The sequence below is a fragment of the Agrilus planipennis genome, unplaced genomic scaffold (genome assembly GCF_000699045.2).
Source record: "Agrilus planipennis isolate EAB-ADULT unplaced genomic scaffold, Apla_2.0 scaffold269, whole genome shotgun sequence".
In the NCBI taxonomy this organism is placed as follows: domain Eukaryota; kingdom Metazoa; phylum Arthropoda; class Insecta; order Coleoptera; family Buprestidae; genus Agrilus; species Agrilus planipennis.
In genome coordinates, this window is record NW_020438982.1 from 222694 (window position 1) to 240244 (window position 17551).

General features: G+C 31.6%; 1 protein-coding gene across 6 annotated transcripts in view; it reads right to left on the minus strand.

Moving 5' to 3' along the window:
• Window positions 1-17551, minus strand: part of LOC108741331 (tyrosine-protein kinase Btk29A) — a 55469-nt gene that overhangs the window by 4818 nt on the left and 33100 nt on the right. For 2 of the 6 annotated variants that reach the window (XM_025975542.1, XM_025975543.1), the window contains one exon: window positions 186-337. In XM_025975542.1, the coding sequence (XP_025831327.1) occupies window positions 186-337 (152 nt within the window). Of the gene's footprint in view, window positions 1-185; window positions 338-6330; window positions 6521-8233; window positions 8254-10808; window positions 10828-12296; window positions 12526-17551 lie in introns of those variants that run through there. The other 4 variants (XM_025975544.1, XM_025975546.1, XM_025975547.1 and 1 more) reach the window with 4 other exon arrangements.

Consider the following 17551-nt stretch of genomic DNA (forward strand, 5'->3'; position numbering starts at 1 on the left):
CATGTAATATCTGTTTATATAATAAGCTTCCACAGTTTATATTTTTAATGAAATAATTTTGTATGATGAAACATAAATTACATTATATATTAAGAACGCATGAACATTATCGTATATAATAAATAATTAATTTAGCATGACCTATTAAAAAATTTACAGAATTAAGTTTTATTGTTTATTCTTACCTTTTCCAAAGACAAATCCCCCGGCTCTATCGCTTTGTAATTGTACAAAGCCACCACGACTTTTGATCGAATGACTGACGATTTTTCTTTTTGCTTTGATGAAGGAGTACCAGGAGTTGTCCCCCCAGGCATGATAGGACTGGATTGAGCACCTGGAATCAACAAAAATCATTTTATTATTTACCTTGGACAGATAAATAGATTTAATCAGTAACTAATGTTATCTACATATGAACATTCCTATTACAATGAACTGAAAATTCTCTCCATCTGCAAAACGTTTTGCAATATATCAAATAAAAGAAGTATATTAATTGATTGCTCCCTTGATTTCGTTTTTAGATACATAGATATACTTAGGCACGTTTAACTTTTTGTGCACCAACGCAAAATTGGGCCAACCAAGGCTGAACTTTGCCTAATCACATATTAAAAACGTTTTCATTTTAAAATGTTCAATGAAACACTTCATAGTATAAGTATAGATATTTTATTGGGGGTATTATAGTTATGCAATGATAACGTTGAGTAATTCAGAACAATATTATGAATGAAACTATTACTACTTACGAATACACTAAGTACGAATTATTGGTAAAAAATTGTTAAGTAATACGATACGACAATATATGCATGTTTAATTTCTGAAAAATTGTCAAACGAGGCATTTTAATTGGTAATTAAGTTAACAGTCAGTATTTTATTACACAAGTCTTAAATAACTTATTAAAATTATAATATCAGACTAAACGATAAAAGCAGGAGAAAAACGGGCCTTGCAGTTCATAAAATAACTACATAATCTCAAACTCGGTCTTGATTTGCTGTGGTTCAATGGACCGTGAAAAAAATTGGATTCGTTATTTATTGTTTCTTCATTGGAGATGATTGTAGGAAGTGATCGTAAAATCAGAGAAGCAAATTAGCATAAAAAATGAAATTGGAAGCGTAAATTGAAAATAGCGAAGCCGTGACTACTACATATTTAAAAGATATCGTGGCTTTTGTAATATTTCAAGGACATGAAAACATTCGATTTTTTTTTATCAATCTCGGGATCAAAATCCATGCTTCATATAAATCGTTTTCATTGTATGTAATCACATTGTAAACGTTTATTGAAACTGATTTTAAAATATAAAAAACTGAATTATTAAAAAATAATATTATTATATTGTCTTAGAAGCCTTCGAAATGTGGTGTTATAGGCGGATGATGAAGATAACGTGGGTAGAAAAGGTTAGAAATGAAGAGGTATTGGAAAGATTAGAACAGAGGACTCTATGGAAGTCAATAAAAAATAGGCGATATAGGTTGGTAAGACACCTTCTTAGGCATGAAGGTTTAGTCAGAGACATATTAGAGGCAGAAACAGGAGTAAGGAGAGGTAGAGGTAGACCAAGATTGGATTATTGTTCGCAAATAGTTAAGGATGTGGATTGTTCTAGTTTTAGGGAAATGCGAAGTTTAGCTCAGGATAGGAAAGAGTGGAGGTACGTGTCTAACCAGTCTTAGGACTAACGACCTTATGATGATGATGATGATGATATTGTCTAAAAATACTACGAAAGCGTAAAAGGGCCAAATTATAATATTTTTTTTGAAAATACTGTAGATACGTATAGTTACAATCAAGAAACTAAAAGTAAAAAACTGAAGAAACATTTTTAAATATTTACATGGAATGCTTGTAATTGTAGATAATTATCAACGTAGATAATTATCAAAATATATAAATTATCAAAATATATTCTTCTAATTTTTCATGTTGACAATTAAAATACGCTTATCTGGTTTGCTGATTTATTGATATAGATAAAAAGTGCCTAAAGGTAATCAAGTCTAAATATAATATGAAGGTATGCAGCTGTTGTGGAACGTATTTTACTTTTAATTTATAATTTCAGGGTCAGAGCGTAAAATTTTTCGTAGATAATTAGGTATCTACGCATATATCTTACACATTAAAAAATAACGAACTTGATAATGTAGTTTATATTGAAATGTAAGGGTTCAGATAGTATCTTCAATAATAATAATTAATTTCAGGTTCGGTTAGGAAAAACAAAAAATAAATCTTGTCATTGTGGGGTTTTAAATTATTAACATTCACCTTTAATTATTTTTTCTTAAAGTTACATAGAATTTCCTGGCAATGTTATTACGGGAATATAATCGTTGCATAGATAATAATTACGCAGTAAGTAGGTATATTACAGCAGTTTTGTAATTATAGTAGATACCGCACCGTAATCTTTTTTCTAGATCTTATTAAAAAGAACAGTGGAACTTTTGTAAATTTTGAAAGTTTACATTTCCGTTTATTATAAATTAATTTGGAATATTAATAATGTTCATGTAATAATTATAGCCGGAAAGGTAAAAGAATAATAATGAATAATTGTCGCTCTTGTCACACCCTCGCCGGGAATCGAACCCGGGACCTTTGGCTTTACGCACGGTTAGTGGTCAAAGCATTGGTGCGTCAAAGGTTCCGGGTTCGATTCTCGGCGAGGGTGTGAAAACAGCAAAAATTTTGCCTTATTAACCTGAGGTAATTTCTAGTAGGTAAAAATGAATTTTCATATTAATATTTCATATTATATCTACGATTGTTGGTGAAGACCTCAAGCCGATCAGGGGACATTATGACCATATCTTTTTTTTTAATATAATACCTACCTACTTATATTCTACAAATTATGCGACAGAGATAGATATCGACAATGTAACAATATTTTACGTTTAACAAGGAACAAGCAATGAAAACGGTAGTAGTTTCACATTGCGTCAATTTAACTACATAAAATAATTCTCAATGGTTTATAATTTTCTGCTACTTAACAACTAAACTAGACTTTACCAACGAAATTAGTTGCAGTTACAGTGCATAAAGATTACGGATGAAATTTTCTTTTAAGATTATTAGAGCATTGTTTACATTAAATTATTAAATATAATAATGCAACATTCTTTATAGCTACGGTGCTGCATTTCTACATTATTGTTAACTATACGTATGTATACATAATAGGATGGGATTGATTATTGTTTTTTTAGAACAGTTGTATCTACCTATAGCTTGTTGAAATCTCTGAATCCACCCGATTACGAGATGTTTAGCGTTCAATTTTACAAAATTTGGCTTAATGATTTGAATTTTACAAAACTCTACCTCTTTAGGAAGCTGAAAGGGGTTGGCAAAGATTGCATGTTTGTTTTTTGGTCCAATTCACTTGAAACTGGTTAAAAAATTCATTCTCTGTTGGGGGAGAGGAGTGGTGAAAAGGAGTTAAATGGAACATATTATTTGTCGTCAGATTTACTTGAAACTTGGTCTTAATGGTCTCTCATTTAATTTCTGAAAGACCTATCTACTAGGATTTACCCGAAGGTTGCTCATCGTTACAATTAAGTAAATACGTGTTTTGGCAATTTTTAAAAATCAACCCTTAAGGATGAAATGTTGTTGCTTCGTTTGTATTTGAAATCTAAGACGACGATATTACATAAAATTTAAACGTTGTAAGGGTGAATTGGGAGTTAAAAGGTTTTATGGAGAAACAATATTAATTTTTGTGAGCGAAGCCGCGGGGAAAAGCTAGTAATTCATAAATTCGATTCCTTTCCTATTTTCTTCTTTTATTTTTCATGCTATGTACATCTTTATTATATAAAATATTAAAATTAGAAATTGTTCTTAAATAAATCAACAAGAATGTTCAAGTTTTACGTAGGGAAAAAGCTGTTTTAAATTCTACTGTCGTTTTAGCGATTTCCGTTGATACTAGGCAAGTAAAAACAATAAGCATAAAACGCTAATACGTATTTCACGATTTTCGTGCAGATTGAAATGAAAAAATCTGTTGAAATGTCGTTATAGAAGGTCGGCTATATTATTTTGCAATAAGTATAAAGTTTAACGAATTTTCTGATTAGAAAACTAACCGTTTGCAGTTTATTAAAAGAGCAAAAAGAAAAGTTTGTCTTTATTCTTAAAATATTTTGCCTTGAATCAGACATGAATAGAAAACCGAAGGTAAAGATTTTCAAATATTAAAAATTTAATTCAACCGAAGTAAATTCGGCAAGCGCAAGAATGAGAATTTTAAGAACTCACTAGTAACTCCACTAATTGAAAACAGGATGATCATAAAATCTGGAAGTTCTCAAGTGTAGATATGAAATCTGCATCAACATGCGTAGGAAATTTAATTCCTTACATGCTTTTACTGTAAAATTTACGTACTTAATTGATTGGTTGCGATAATTAATGATTAAAAAATTACAGTACTTACCTAAGCTCAAGACATCTCATTTCGTTTAAAAATAACAAGTAAATAAAAAGTTTCACTAACCTGTCTGTGAGTTAATTTAGAATAAACATATAAATAACTGAGATGATAGATTATATCTAAAAGTTTGAATGCGTTTCAATTACCTATCTATAGAACAGTGTACATAATATAAAATGCAAACTATTAGCAAATTTTTGAAAATGTAATACATATTTTCTTTTCTTCATATTCAACCACCATTTTTCTGTATTGGTGAATGTAAAAATATATGAGGTATGTTTAGACTCATAATTGTTATAGAATATACAACGGAACCTTGATAAATGAAGTTTTTCTACTTTCTAATTAAATAATACCTACAATAATTACTGATTAACGTACGTATTAAAAAACTTTGTTTACTTAGCGTTTTATTTTTGACTTGAATGTATTTTTTCTAACAACTTTTCATCGTCAAAAAAGTCATCTTTCATTAAGACTGATTACGTATATCAGAATTATGATTCGGACTGAAGGGCCGTGGTGGTGTAAATGAACTGTTAGGTCAAGACGTTTCGCCGACAGCTGCCGTTGACATCTTCAGTGGAAGAAGGTTATATTGAGTCGCTGCAGGATCAGTATAACCATCGCTCACATTAACAATGCAGGACCACTGAAAATGTCACTTACAGTTGTCGACGAACCTTCATTTAGACTAAGACCTTTCAGCCCAAATCATAATTCTGCCATGGATTCTGGCCATATTCTTACACTGACTGCATAGTCATTGCGGAAGCGGTTTCCACGCTTAATCATAGCTTTGATTACAGAGAAAACCCTTTCTACAATGGTATTTGATTCGAACACGCAAAAACAATCGATAACTATTTTCTTTAAATTATCATATGACAAACACCGACCGTTGCACCGCGCAAGCGATGCGCGGTGAATCGGTCCGGCGTATGAATTTTTTTAGATAATGTTTGTAATCATCATTCGTTAAATATTTTTTTTCAATAAAACATTCATATTATATGCGTCCGGTAATTCTGGGACCTTATATCATCCAATATTAAATACTAAAGGATATTTGAAGAACTAATAAACTATTATTATTAATCCTCCTATTTCAAATCAAATTTTAGTAAAATCTAATCTAAATTATTGCAACGTATGGACTATTTTCTTCGACTTATTAAAGACGTTGGAGTTATCAATTCTCAATTGTCTATTATTGTAATTGCAATGAACTGTAATGTATTTCTTTTCCACTGGAAAGTTACCTCGTCAGTTATTCCAGTGGTAACAGTGGCAATAAACAAAATTTCGACTTGGTATATGCAATTAAGTAGAAAACAAAACCACTACTACAACACGCTGAAAGTTAATCCGGTCGTTAAACATTAAAGGTGCTTAATTAATTTGACAATTACTTAATGGTTGATTCTATTACACGTTACCAAACACGAAGATGGGACGTTCAAGGTTTAATGGCGCCATTAAGTAACTGCATATCGCTTAATTCTTGTCAAGACTCCAAAAGAATCAACTAAACTAACAGATCTTACTATAAAAAAAAACTAACTGCAGTAAAATAAGTCGACCTAAAATAAAACAAGTAATAAATAAATCTGTACCTAGTGCTACCTGTTGCTAACAGCTGTTTTTAATTTATCGTTAGTAAAAATTTAGGACAAGCCTAGAAGATGCTTAGCATAAGAATAAAGGACGATCACAGATCAGATAAAAAAACTTTCCATTCCGTGACGTTTCGCGGAAATATGAAAGCAGCAGCGGATTAATGTAGTGTGTACATTAAAAAAAAAAAAGATAGTAAAAAGGTGCGTGCGGAAAAAACAAACACATACCTGTGACATTTCTGAAGACAGACACTAACATGTCGCACCAGTAATAATAAGTTTATCACACGACTGTCAATAACAAAACACATACATACACGGGTACCTGTACACAGGTGCTACGGCTGAACTTTTAAGGAGAACATGGCGACTGGAGCAGACTAGTTCTGTAGTCTTTCTCAAGGTAATACCGTTAGAATCAACGATCGCGGAGAGACAGGTTACTTACTAACGACTACTGAAGAAACATACACCCATATCTATACATTAACAGACATATACACATACAAATGTAAAAAGCACACCTCTCACCACTACCTCACTACCTATATTACTCGGCAGCTACCTATTAAGACTTTTCCTTCGACGTCTTCTACCTTTTTCCTTCTTCGACGAGACCACCAGCATTTCCATCGGGAAAAACTGCCACCTTCCGTTCTTTAGAGCGATTTGGTGCCGAAAAATCTTTAGTCGCGCCGACCAAATTGTTTTAATCAAATTTCTTCTTTAGAAAACATTCAGAATAAGATAACGTAAATGTTGTTCATTAGCAGTAAATAAACGAAAATGGTTTTGATGACATGCATCATATCGCTTGATGCAGTAGGTATCTCAATTTCCGAATCCATATGTATTCTTGTATACATATATTTTGGCAAAACTAGAAAAAAAATGCGACAAAGAAATGACAAGGTCGCATCAATGTCGAACGCCAGGGTTCATTTTACTTCACATTCGGGTCATGCCTTCTTTTTAGATTCTTTAAATTCCTGTATCTTACAAGTAACCGAAGGATTTATGAATTAACAAAACACTGAAATACCAACTGAAAATGTTCAGGTTTTCTTTTTATTCAAATGTTTTCGGTTTCTGCACAGTGTTCCGAATTCACCCCAATTAGCAACCGACCGCCGAGTCCAGAAGCACCAGATCTGATTTCGCGTTTGAATTACGCAAGTTAATTACGCTGCTAACTTCATGTTGTCGAATTTTCGTTAGCAGAGCGCGCGCAAAGGATCAACGAAAGAAATGAAAAATACGAGAAACCCAAAATTTAGAAAGGAGAAACAGCTGCTAAAACACATGTAGGCTTTTTATTAACTGTTTAGACATATTATGACTTTCATGTACTTCATATAAGTTTTACAAATTTCCTTCACTCTCGTAAAACAGACGCACCTTTACTTATTAAAATTATTTTTATAATGCCATGTATTTTTTTATATTTTATTACGCCACTAAAATAAACCCCGTGTAAAACATCTACTAACATTTTTATTCGATACTTACATGGAAATGTTACTGCAAATATTAATGCGAAAAAGTTGCATAGCTATCGTAAATTAACGTAACATAACATAAAAAAAATGAAAGGAACAATCATGTATTTTGTCGTTTTTTTTACTGTCATAAATCAAGACAATGTCACTAATTTTTTTTTACGAATGAGGTGCCTATATCCATATACAGTATTTTTGTGATTTATTTAGAAAATGCTACATTACACCAGGAATAGAGCAACGGAATTATTAAGAATCAAAATTTCTTTTGACTTTAAGGAATTGGTATAGGAGCTAATCAAAGGCATAGGTACGTATTTTATCAACAACAACAAAGCTCTAATAAATTTCATATTTTTATACGCTGTCGGCTATAAACGATAAAACCTATTTAATTTGCATTAGTAGTAAGCCACGTACGTAGTTGTGAAAGTGCTTTCTTAGTATTTAAAAATTGCTGTTTTAACTAGGAAAATGCCCACGACCAAATAAAACCACGATTAGAATAGAAAGCCTTATCGATAATGAGTTATAATTTTATGAAATTCAGCTATTTTTTGCAAACTGCTAAAGTTATACAAATAATGTAATTACATGCAAGTGTATAAACAATAAATACCTCATATACCTACGTTAATCCCCAAAATACATGACACTATAGAATTGTATTACGCAAATTTCACAACAACACTTTCATAAACCTCATTACAGATAACACAATATACGATATTAAATTGAAAGAGGAATTTTTGATATTAATAAATAATCTACGTTACAGATAGGTTACTAATCTGTGATCAAACTTTTGGACAAGAAGTGGTGATAGTAATAACCCAACACGTAAATTATTTATTAATATCTACAATGCATTAAAAAAAATGTGAGTAAAATGTGGAATCAGAACACAGTTCAAATTATTTCAATAATAATTGCATCAATCGGCGGTAATCCTTCATACATGCAGATTTCTTACACTTCTGTCATATTTTATACTATACATAACACGATAGACTAAATTAGAATCAAAGTTATTAATAATCCCCGATTATAATTCAGGGCAAGAATTAATACATAATAGTAAATTGGTGACCATAACGTATTCCAAAAGATGTGAGTAAAATTTTTTGGCATCAGTCCGTCTTAATTTGATCATAGTTAACCAGTAAAAACTGAGAAGACCGGAGGATAATAAAGAAAAGTGTAATCAAAACACAGTCCGAATTATTTCATAGATAGGCGTTATACCTAAAATACTGCATGCAACTTGAGACATTTGGAATAGTAACAGAAGAGATTCCTCGATACCAATTTCACAAACTCCATTCCTGATAATACTATAGTTTAAATCTACAATGTTTTAGGAGAAAAATAGTGAAAAGTTTTTTGACGTTGGCGCGTCTCCACTTCTTCACTTTGTGTCACCCTTCTCTCTTATCTACTTATCATAATCACTTAATCAATCATTCACGTCCATTTACCTAGGCCTAAGTCTTTATTAGATAAAAAACAATTTTGGAATTTTACGTATTTAAGTGGGAAGCTAGTCATAAAATAAAATCGGAATTACACCTTTTTATGGTGCTTCTGTCAATAAAAGACTGTTTAAGAGTGTGTTTTTTTTTTGAGATAAAGAAGACTTTTGACAATTCTTTACTCGTTTTAAACAAGGAAACCTCCTTTCTCCAAGACAATATTTGTGATGAACGTGAAAAACTATATTGAACTTTGGATTATAGTTGCGCAAATATTTGAAAATGAAAATTTACTAGCCCATTGTTTCGTAAGCGAAAATAATAAAAATTACAATTTGGACCCGAATTAGTAAAAATAAAATCCCAGCAGAAATAAATTAACTAGGTATTTTTGTTGCTATTACAAATTTAATTGTAATAATTAAGAAACTTGAAATAATTTTTGAAAAAACATGTCAAAATTGAGATTATTACAAGTTACCTAATAAATTCTACTATTTCTAAGGCAAATTCAGTCATTTACAATCGAAAATTGTAATTTTTGCGTTGTCATAAAAATTTAGTTTTCTCCCGTGTTTCTCGAAAATACAGAGATATTATAATGATAATGAGATTCTTGTTTCTTTTCAGTCTTTTTAGAGAAAACGTGAGAGTGAAAATGAAGAAAAGCTATTTAAAATTTGTTGTCTCTAGGCCTCTGCTGCCTCCAGGAAGCGGTCTAATACGATCTATTGGCTAGTCCCGCACTAAAGACAGTAACATAATAATAATAATAATAATAATAATTTTTTGGTTACATCTACATGTAACTATAAAGCAAAGTAAAAATTTCTCAAACACTTCAACTTCCACCGACGGGAAGAAAAGACACTGGTAGTAGACACGGAACCGGCACATAAATCGTTTTTAACTGTAAACTCCAACTTGTCTTTCATCCTAATTTATATTCGCATTTCTAATGTGATTCTAAGCGCGTTCAGTTCAGATAATAATTCTAATGGTTTAAATGGGCGTGTTGTTTCTCTTAGATTAATATGATTTTTATGCGTGTCTTTAAAATAAGTCCCGTGTATCCATTTCTTATAATTGGCTAATAAAAACCCCGATTCATCGAAAAAGATTACAAATATAATCTTCAAAGAAGAACGGCAATTAAATAAAATAGTATCAAAGTGGTTCACCCCTATATACAACAAACTTTTTTTTTAAAGGGACACATGTTTCAAGAGCCCTAAATAAAAAGAGCAGATAGCTTTCCTAGATTTCAGCAAAACCAATTGTAGACAACAAACAAATGATTAATTGAATATATAAAATTACATGCAACTGAAAATAGGTTAATAAGAAACTACAAATTATCTTTCATTCCTGTTAACTTTGATATATAAGAGTTCTTGTATAGTTTAATAGGAATATGTCACAAATTAGATACCTAACAATATTCGGAAAACATGGTAACCGACAGAGCCAGACTGAAGATTTTGCCCCGGGGTGTATTGTAACCAAATGGCCTGGGGTTTAGAAGGGAAAGTGCACAAATTTTAACAGCACTCGTTTTTAAATAAATTTAAGAAGTTAGGAAAAGTTTTTTTAATTTCTCTTTTTTTTTTACATTTTTTGAGTTATTTGGCCCGGGAGGCATTTGGCTAAGGGTGCATTTGCACCCCTGCACCCCGGGCCAGTCCGGCCCTGGTAACCGACATTATCAATTCACGAAAAAGTGTAAAATACTTACGAAATTGTAAAACTAAAACTTTTCTTTAATGTTTTAAAACCGTTTCAAGTAGACTGAATGAAAAGTCTATTCAATTTTTATCTTTGGTAAAATTAATCTGAATCGATTGTACAGAAACAATAATTTTGAAATGATAAAGCATTATCAACCCAACACTTTCATAAACCTCATTACAGATAACACAATATACGATATTAAATTGAAAGAGGAATTTTTGATATTAATAAATAATCTACGTTACAGATAGGTTACTAATCTGTGATCAAACTTTTGGACAAGAAGTGGTGATAGTAATAACCCAACACGTAAATTATTTATTAATATCTACAATGCATTAAAAAAAATGTGAGTAAAATGTGGAATCAGAACACAGTTCAAATTATTTCAATAATAATTGCATCAATCGGCGGTAATCCTTCATACATGCAGATTTCTTACACTTCTGTCATATTTTATACTATACATAACACGATAGACTAAATTAGAATCAAAGTTATTAATAATCCCCGATTATAATTCAGGGCAAGAATTAATACATAATAGTAAATTGGTGACCATAACGTATTCCAAAAGATGTGAGTAAAATTTTTTGGCATCAGTCCGTCTTAATTTGATCATAGTTAACCAGTAAAAACTGAGAAGACCGGAGGATAATAAAGAAAAGTGTAATCAAAACACAGTCCGAATTATTTCATAGATAGGCGTTATACCTAAAATACTGCATGCAACTTGAGACATTTGGAATAGTAACAGAAGAGATTCCTCGATACCAATTTCACAAACTCCATTCCTGATAATACTATAGTTTAAATCTACAATGTTTTAGGAGAAAAATAGTGAAAAGTTTTTTGACGTTGGCGCGTCTCCACTTCTTCACTTTGTGTCACCCTTCTCTCTTATCTACTTATCATAATCACTTAATCAATCATTCACGTCCATTTACCTAGGCCTAAGTCTTTATTAGATAAAAAACAATTTTGGAATTTTACGTATTTAAGTGGGAAGCTAGTCATAAAATAAAATCGGAATTACACCTTTTTATGGTGCTTCTGTCAATAAAAGACTGTTTAAGAGTGTGTTTTTTTTTTGAGATAAAGAAGACTTTTGACAATTCTTTACTCGTTTTAAACAAGGAAACCTCCTTTCTCCAAGACAATATTTGTGATGAACGTGAAAAACTATATTGAACTTTGGATTATAGTTGCGCAAATATTTGAAAATGAAAATTTACTAGCCCATTGTTTCGTAAGCGAAAATAATAAAAATTACAATTTGGACCCGAATTAGTAAAAATAAAATCCCAGCAGAAATAAATTAACTAGGTATTTTTGTTGCTATTACAAATTTAATTGTAATAATTAAGAAACTTGAAATAATTTTTAAAAAAACATGTNAACATTTCATTTTAATTACTTATTAGAAAAACAATTAAACAATGTTCTACTAAGTACTGATCATACGAAACAGATTGTTAAATATTTATATTACCTGGTGTAGAAACGAACACGGGCGCCAAAATATTTCTTTTCAAACTTCTCATTAATCCCATTTTAAACGTAGTTGCTTATTGTTCAAATTATTTTATCACTTTTATTAGTTTCACCTTTAAAATAATGTGGACGACAAACTATTCACAGCACTCTTTCACTTTTACAATTAGTGAGAGCAACAAGTACGAAAGTCAATACATTCGTTGTGAGACGGCGAACAGACTGACAATTTATCGATAGGTAATTGCAATATACTTATTTAAGTACAGTAATGATGACGAATCAAAAAAAGGTTCAATAGACATTTGTTTTCAGGAGATTTAGAGGGTCTGACTGACAGTCCGGGGGCGTCGAAGATCATTCAACTTTTCGAATAACGAGATCTGCTTAATCATGAAATAAGTATGTGATGAGATTCTTGTTCGTACCTGTACAGTAAACTGTAAAGGTACCGCACATTAACAGCAGAAGATCTTTAAATGTTCAGGCAGAGTAAAAAGCGTAAAGAAAAATAACTGAAGATAACACGTATGAATAAAATAGTTTAATTGTAAAGCTTAAGAAGCTTTTTATGAAATATAGTTGGATCATCAAACATTTAAATTAGAAATTCATCGGATACCGGAAAAACCGCTATGGTCAATGGTTCATTTCTTTGTTCTGGCGGGCTCGTCATTAAATTTCACCCTCATCAAAGTCCCAAATCACATTAAGCTCCGTTTAAACACTAAACCAATGAATTTTTAATTCTTGATTGGAGGATTTTCAACAAGAACATTGAATCGAAACCGTTGAACGAGCTTAGAATGTTTTTAAACACTAAGAGTCAATCAAATAACAAAATCAACACCTAATATACCACCAAGCGACAGAAATTATAACAGTTCGGCCATGTTGATGTGTTCTCCTCAACAAATCTAATACAGTCTTAATTACCATTTTTATTAGGTAGGTTTTTTCTTATTCTTATTAAATTATTATTGCTGGTGTTTCATTTTTCTTTTTTCTCTGGTACATTTACCCAACACTGTGGGGTACTCGGCAACAATGTTCGGTACCCGGCCGGATCCTAAAAAAGGTGCCAGATCCGCCGGGTACCGAGTTTAAACGAGATACCCGGTCCAACGCTGATTTAAATTGATTTGAGTCTAAAGGATTGGAAGGACCTCCAAAGACAGAAAATTTACTGGCATATTTTTTTAGTTTTGTTTCTAAAACAACATTTCTACCTATATTACTTTGTTAAACCCACCGCTAATAACCCTTACAATTTCAAATCGCGATGCCAGACAATGTATATGTAACTACTTCGTTTGTGTTGTCTTTTCCTAACTCTAATCTTATGATTCTAACTTAACCACCTTTTTTGCTGTGAAAATCTACGGTGACAATACTAAAGAACTCGAGCCATTATTAATTATCCTTACGTCTGATTTGTCCGAAAAAAATTAACAGAAATTCAAATTATAGAGACAATTTATAATATAAATCCCATTTTAGAGTTAAAATCGAATTAGAAAAGGTTTCGAGTTATAGAAGTTCGAATGTATTAGATTGGCATGTGTGGAACCCACGGAAAATTCGCTTTATAAATTGCCACATTATTTTTAAACAATTCTTTAGACAATGGCAGTATAGTAAGTACAATCGGTGCAATACACAATAAACTGTAGTTAATAGTAGGGAAGTAAAAATACTGTTAAGCAAGGACATATACACAAATATAATTCACAATTAAACTACTGTTAAATTTCACTGTAACTTGACCAGACGGAATAAAACTTATTGACCTTAAGAAAAAATGTGCTAGTTGACACTTGATCTTAATAAATTCAATTTCACAGGTACAAAGTGCTAATCGTAAGATATTCAAATCGTTCTATGTTCTCAGAAGAAAATCTTTGGGGAATTTAACTTGCTCGATGAGATAAATCAGTACAGCCCATTTCAATTTGCTAGAATTGTAACCTTGAAGAAATCTGCGCGAAGATAGAAAGAATACACACTAGGCGTGAGCAAGACAGAAATAGTTGGAACGAGCTTGAACGAGCAAGCTCTCGATGGGCGGTCTTAGGAGACCGGCTAGAACTGTACAGTACTAGACGAAAATGTTTAGCAATTTCTTAAAACAAAAATCTATATAAATCAACAATAGAAAACAAAGCAAAAGTTTTATAGGTGTGTAGTTAATTCAATTGTTATTATTTTTGGCTAAATATGCTTTTAAATAAAGCATATTCTTAAATTTTAACGAGGCAGTTTAAATAATTTTGCAAATGGTACTGTACACCTTCGTCTAGTTCTCGCTCGATGATCGATGGAGAAGTGAGCTCCGCAGATAAATATGATTGAATTTGGAATTATGCTACGGCGCATCCTAATAAAGGGAAGGGGCATATCTCTAACTTCTTGAAACGAACAGTATCTGTTTGAAATAAATGTACGTAACTTTTCGCAATCCGTGTTAATATTCATAAAACGGTCTGAGCGTAGCGTCAGGTTTGACGAACTCCCTTTTTTATGTCAAATATATAAAGGATAACGTACTCGTGATGAATCTGTATTACTCACGAAAGTAACTGTAATGAAACAAAAAAGTAATTTTACTTTTGACATAGGTTACTGCACTTTTGTATGACCCACTTTTAACGTAGGCGTTTTCTCTTTATTCTAAACTATTGTACGTGACAATTATTATGATGATGCCCACTATAATACAGTAATTTTTTATCACTGAGTATAAGAAATGAGTAATCAAGATATCATTTAAATTAAAGAAAAAAAATATTGGTGTTTCATAAAAAAAAATCTGCAACAGGCTAAGTATGTAAATGTTGGGTAAAAAGAACGATTTTGTAAAAATATTGTTTTTTTATTATGCATTAAAGTATTCAGGAAAATAACTAAAAAAAAAAAAATAGAATGAACTTTGGGAAAACATTCTTCATTTTTTATAGAAGCTGCATGATAGCTTTTATCACCGCAAATACTCAACAAGGTAGCGCCCATACGGCATAATTTTTGGTATTGTTTACTTGAAATTGCACTCTAAAATTAGTCCTATTAAGTACTTGGCATTTCTGTTTCTATTTATTGTTTGATCTTCTATTTTTATTATAAAATCCTTCGGTACTGAGGCTTTGTATTTGATGAAGGGACATGAACCTTGACGAAACTCTTGTGGAAACTAAAGTGGGTGGATCGGCTTGCGAGTTTTGATGATTGGTTCAACCATAATGGGGGGGTTCTTAAAGAGACACCAGACTAAGACAAGTCCCTGAAAGAGGGCAGCAGCTCTTTCAGTACTCAGGGTGGCAGAGATCATGAGGATCGGTATGTCACTCTGATGCACAATACTGCGATGTGGAAGGCAACCGGACAGAATAGAATTGCATTAAAACGTGCCTAAAGTCAGCAGCTACAGATATACTAGGTCTAAANATAATCTGAAATGACATGTCGAATTCCGGGCCAATTTTCTAAAGCCATGATTACGTTTGAAATTTCATTGCATACCTAAAGTAATAATTTACATTTTCATGATAATTTAAATCCAGATAAGTTCTGTACGTGTTAAACATGCATAAAAAGCGAAATAATTCAACTCTGACATTTGCTCTTATACCTACCTACCTACCTAATTCTCTGCAGAGACAATACACACACACATATACTAATATGTCACACACCTTGACATAGAAATATGTTGGATCGAAGAACACACTCAGATGGGTAAGCCTAATTACCAAAGAAGATGTAAAAGTGAAAATAAAAACATGAAAAAGCATAAAGGTACGACTTACTGAGAAATTGAATTCACTTGAAAAAATCTTAACCCAATTTTCATATAAATGAATCAGGAATATAAAGCAGGTATTTTCAGAAATTACTACAAATCTATTGACCGTATTCATTACGCTTCATAAATATAACACATAATATACAGGGTGTTTTTGAAATAAGAAGCTGTGGAGGGCAGTGTTAACTAGATGCAGTACGGTAAAAAAAACAGACGAAATTGCAATTCGAAGTCGACCTTAAGGCGTGAATTGGCAACGTACAAACAACTTAGCAGATGAATAGATAAAAAAAATTAAATAGTGACGGTTATGGAACAAATAATAATAAAAAATATCAACAGCTTACTACTATGTTACTACATGTAATAATCCTTAGAAGCCCATTACGATAACGTTATTTAATAACTACTTTGTCCACCCCTAATAGTATCTATGCAATATTACTTAAAGTATACCTAAACATGATATTAAGAACACAAAGTATAAAAGAAATACTAGTAAGATTCGGATTCTCTAGCTGATGGAATGCGAAGTTGCATTGTCGTATTTTCCAGTGTGACCCTACCAGGGTCGGACTGGCCCTTGACTGTACATTCAAATATGTTTTTCTCGAAAACGCTAGACTTTGGGACATTTACTTAATTTTCTTGTTTCACAGTGCCCTTATCATTTCCTGCAAGCTTACCACCTATTTCAAAAAACACCTTGTATAATCTTATTATTTTCTGTTATAAATTATTATAAATATACATCATAATCCCTATCGAATGTAGCTAAACCATGAAGTTACTAATTAACCGCCGTCCTATAAACCAATCGAAAAGACAACAAAAGACCTAAAGCAATTGAAGTACAGAAAATGTTTTATAAAATGCTACTTATTTAGCCATTGAAGGATGAATACGTTCAGTTCATGAAGTGTCCGTTATAATTAAAACTAATAAGAAGTTTCTTCATCTTGCTATTCCTTGCTACTTGTAGAAAATACTTTTTTTATGCAACAGTGACTAGCATCTGCATTGCTTTGCACTATAGTGATTATACAATGGTTCGATTATGAAATCTAACAATAAGTGAGAGTTGAGATTATAATTCTCGCAAGAAACCTTGAATTCTACATGACAATTACACACTGGTAATTAATTTCTAAATGTTTAAGCATAGAAAAGTAAAATTAATAATGAACATTTACATCTGTGCACACCATAATCCTTAATAAATAAAAATTCTTTTTCAACATTGTCAGCGTCTCTTTTTCCTTAGACTTAGACTACGGTGTAAATATTTGTTTCTTTGATTATTAGTATATCGTATTTGATATGTTTTTTGGAAATTGCTAATGTTATAGTATGCTGTACAAGACTCTTCATGTGGGAGTCTTATGACCCTGCTTTAGAATAATTCGTACATTTTATACATGACCGAAGTACAGTCCAGCAGTTTATTGACTTCC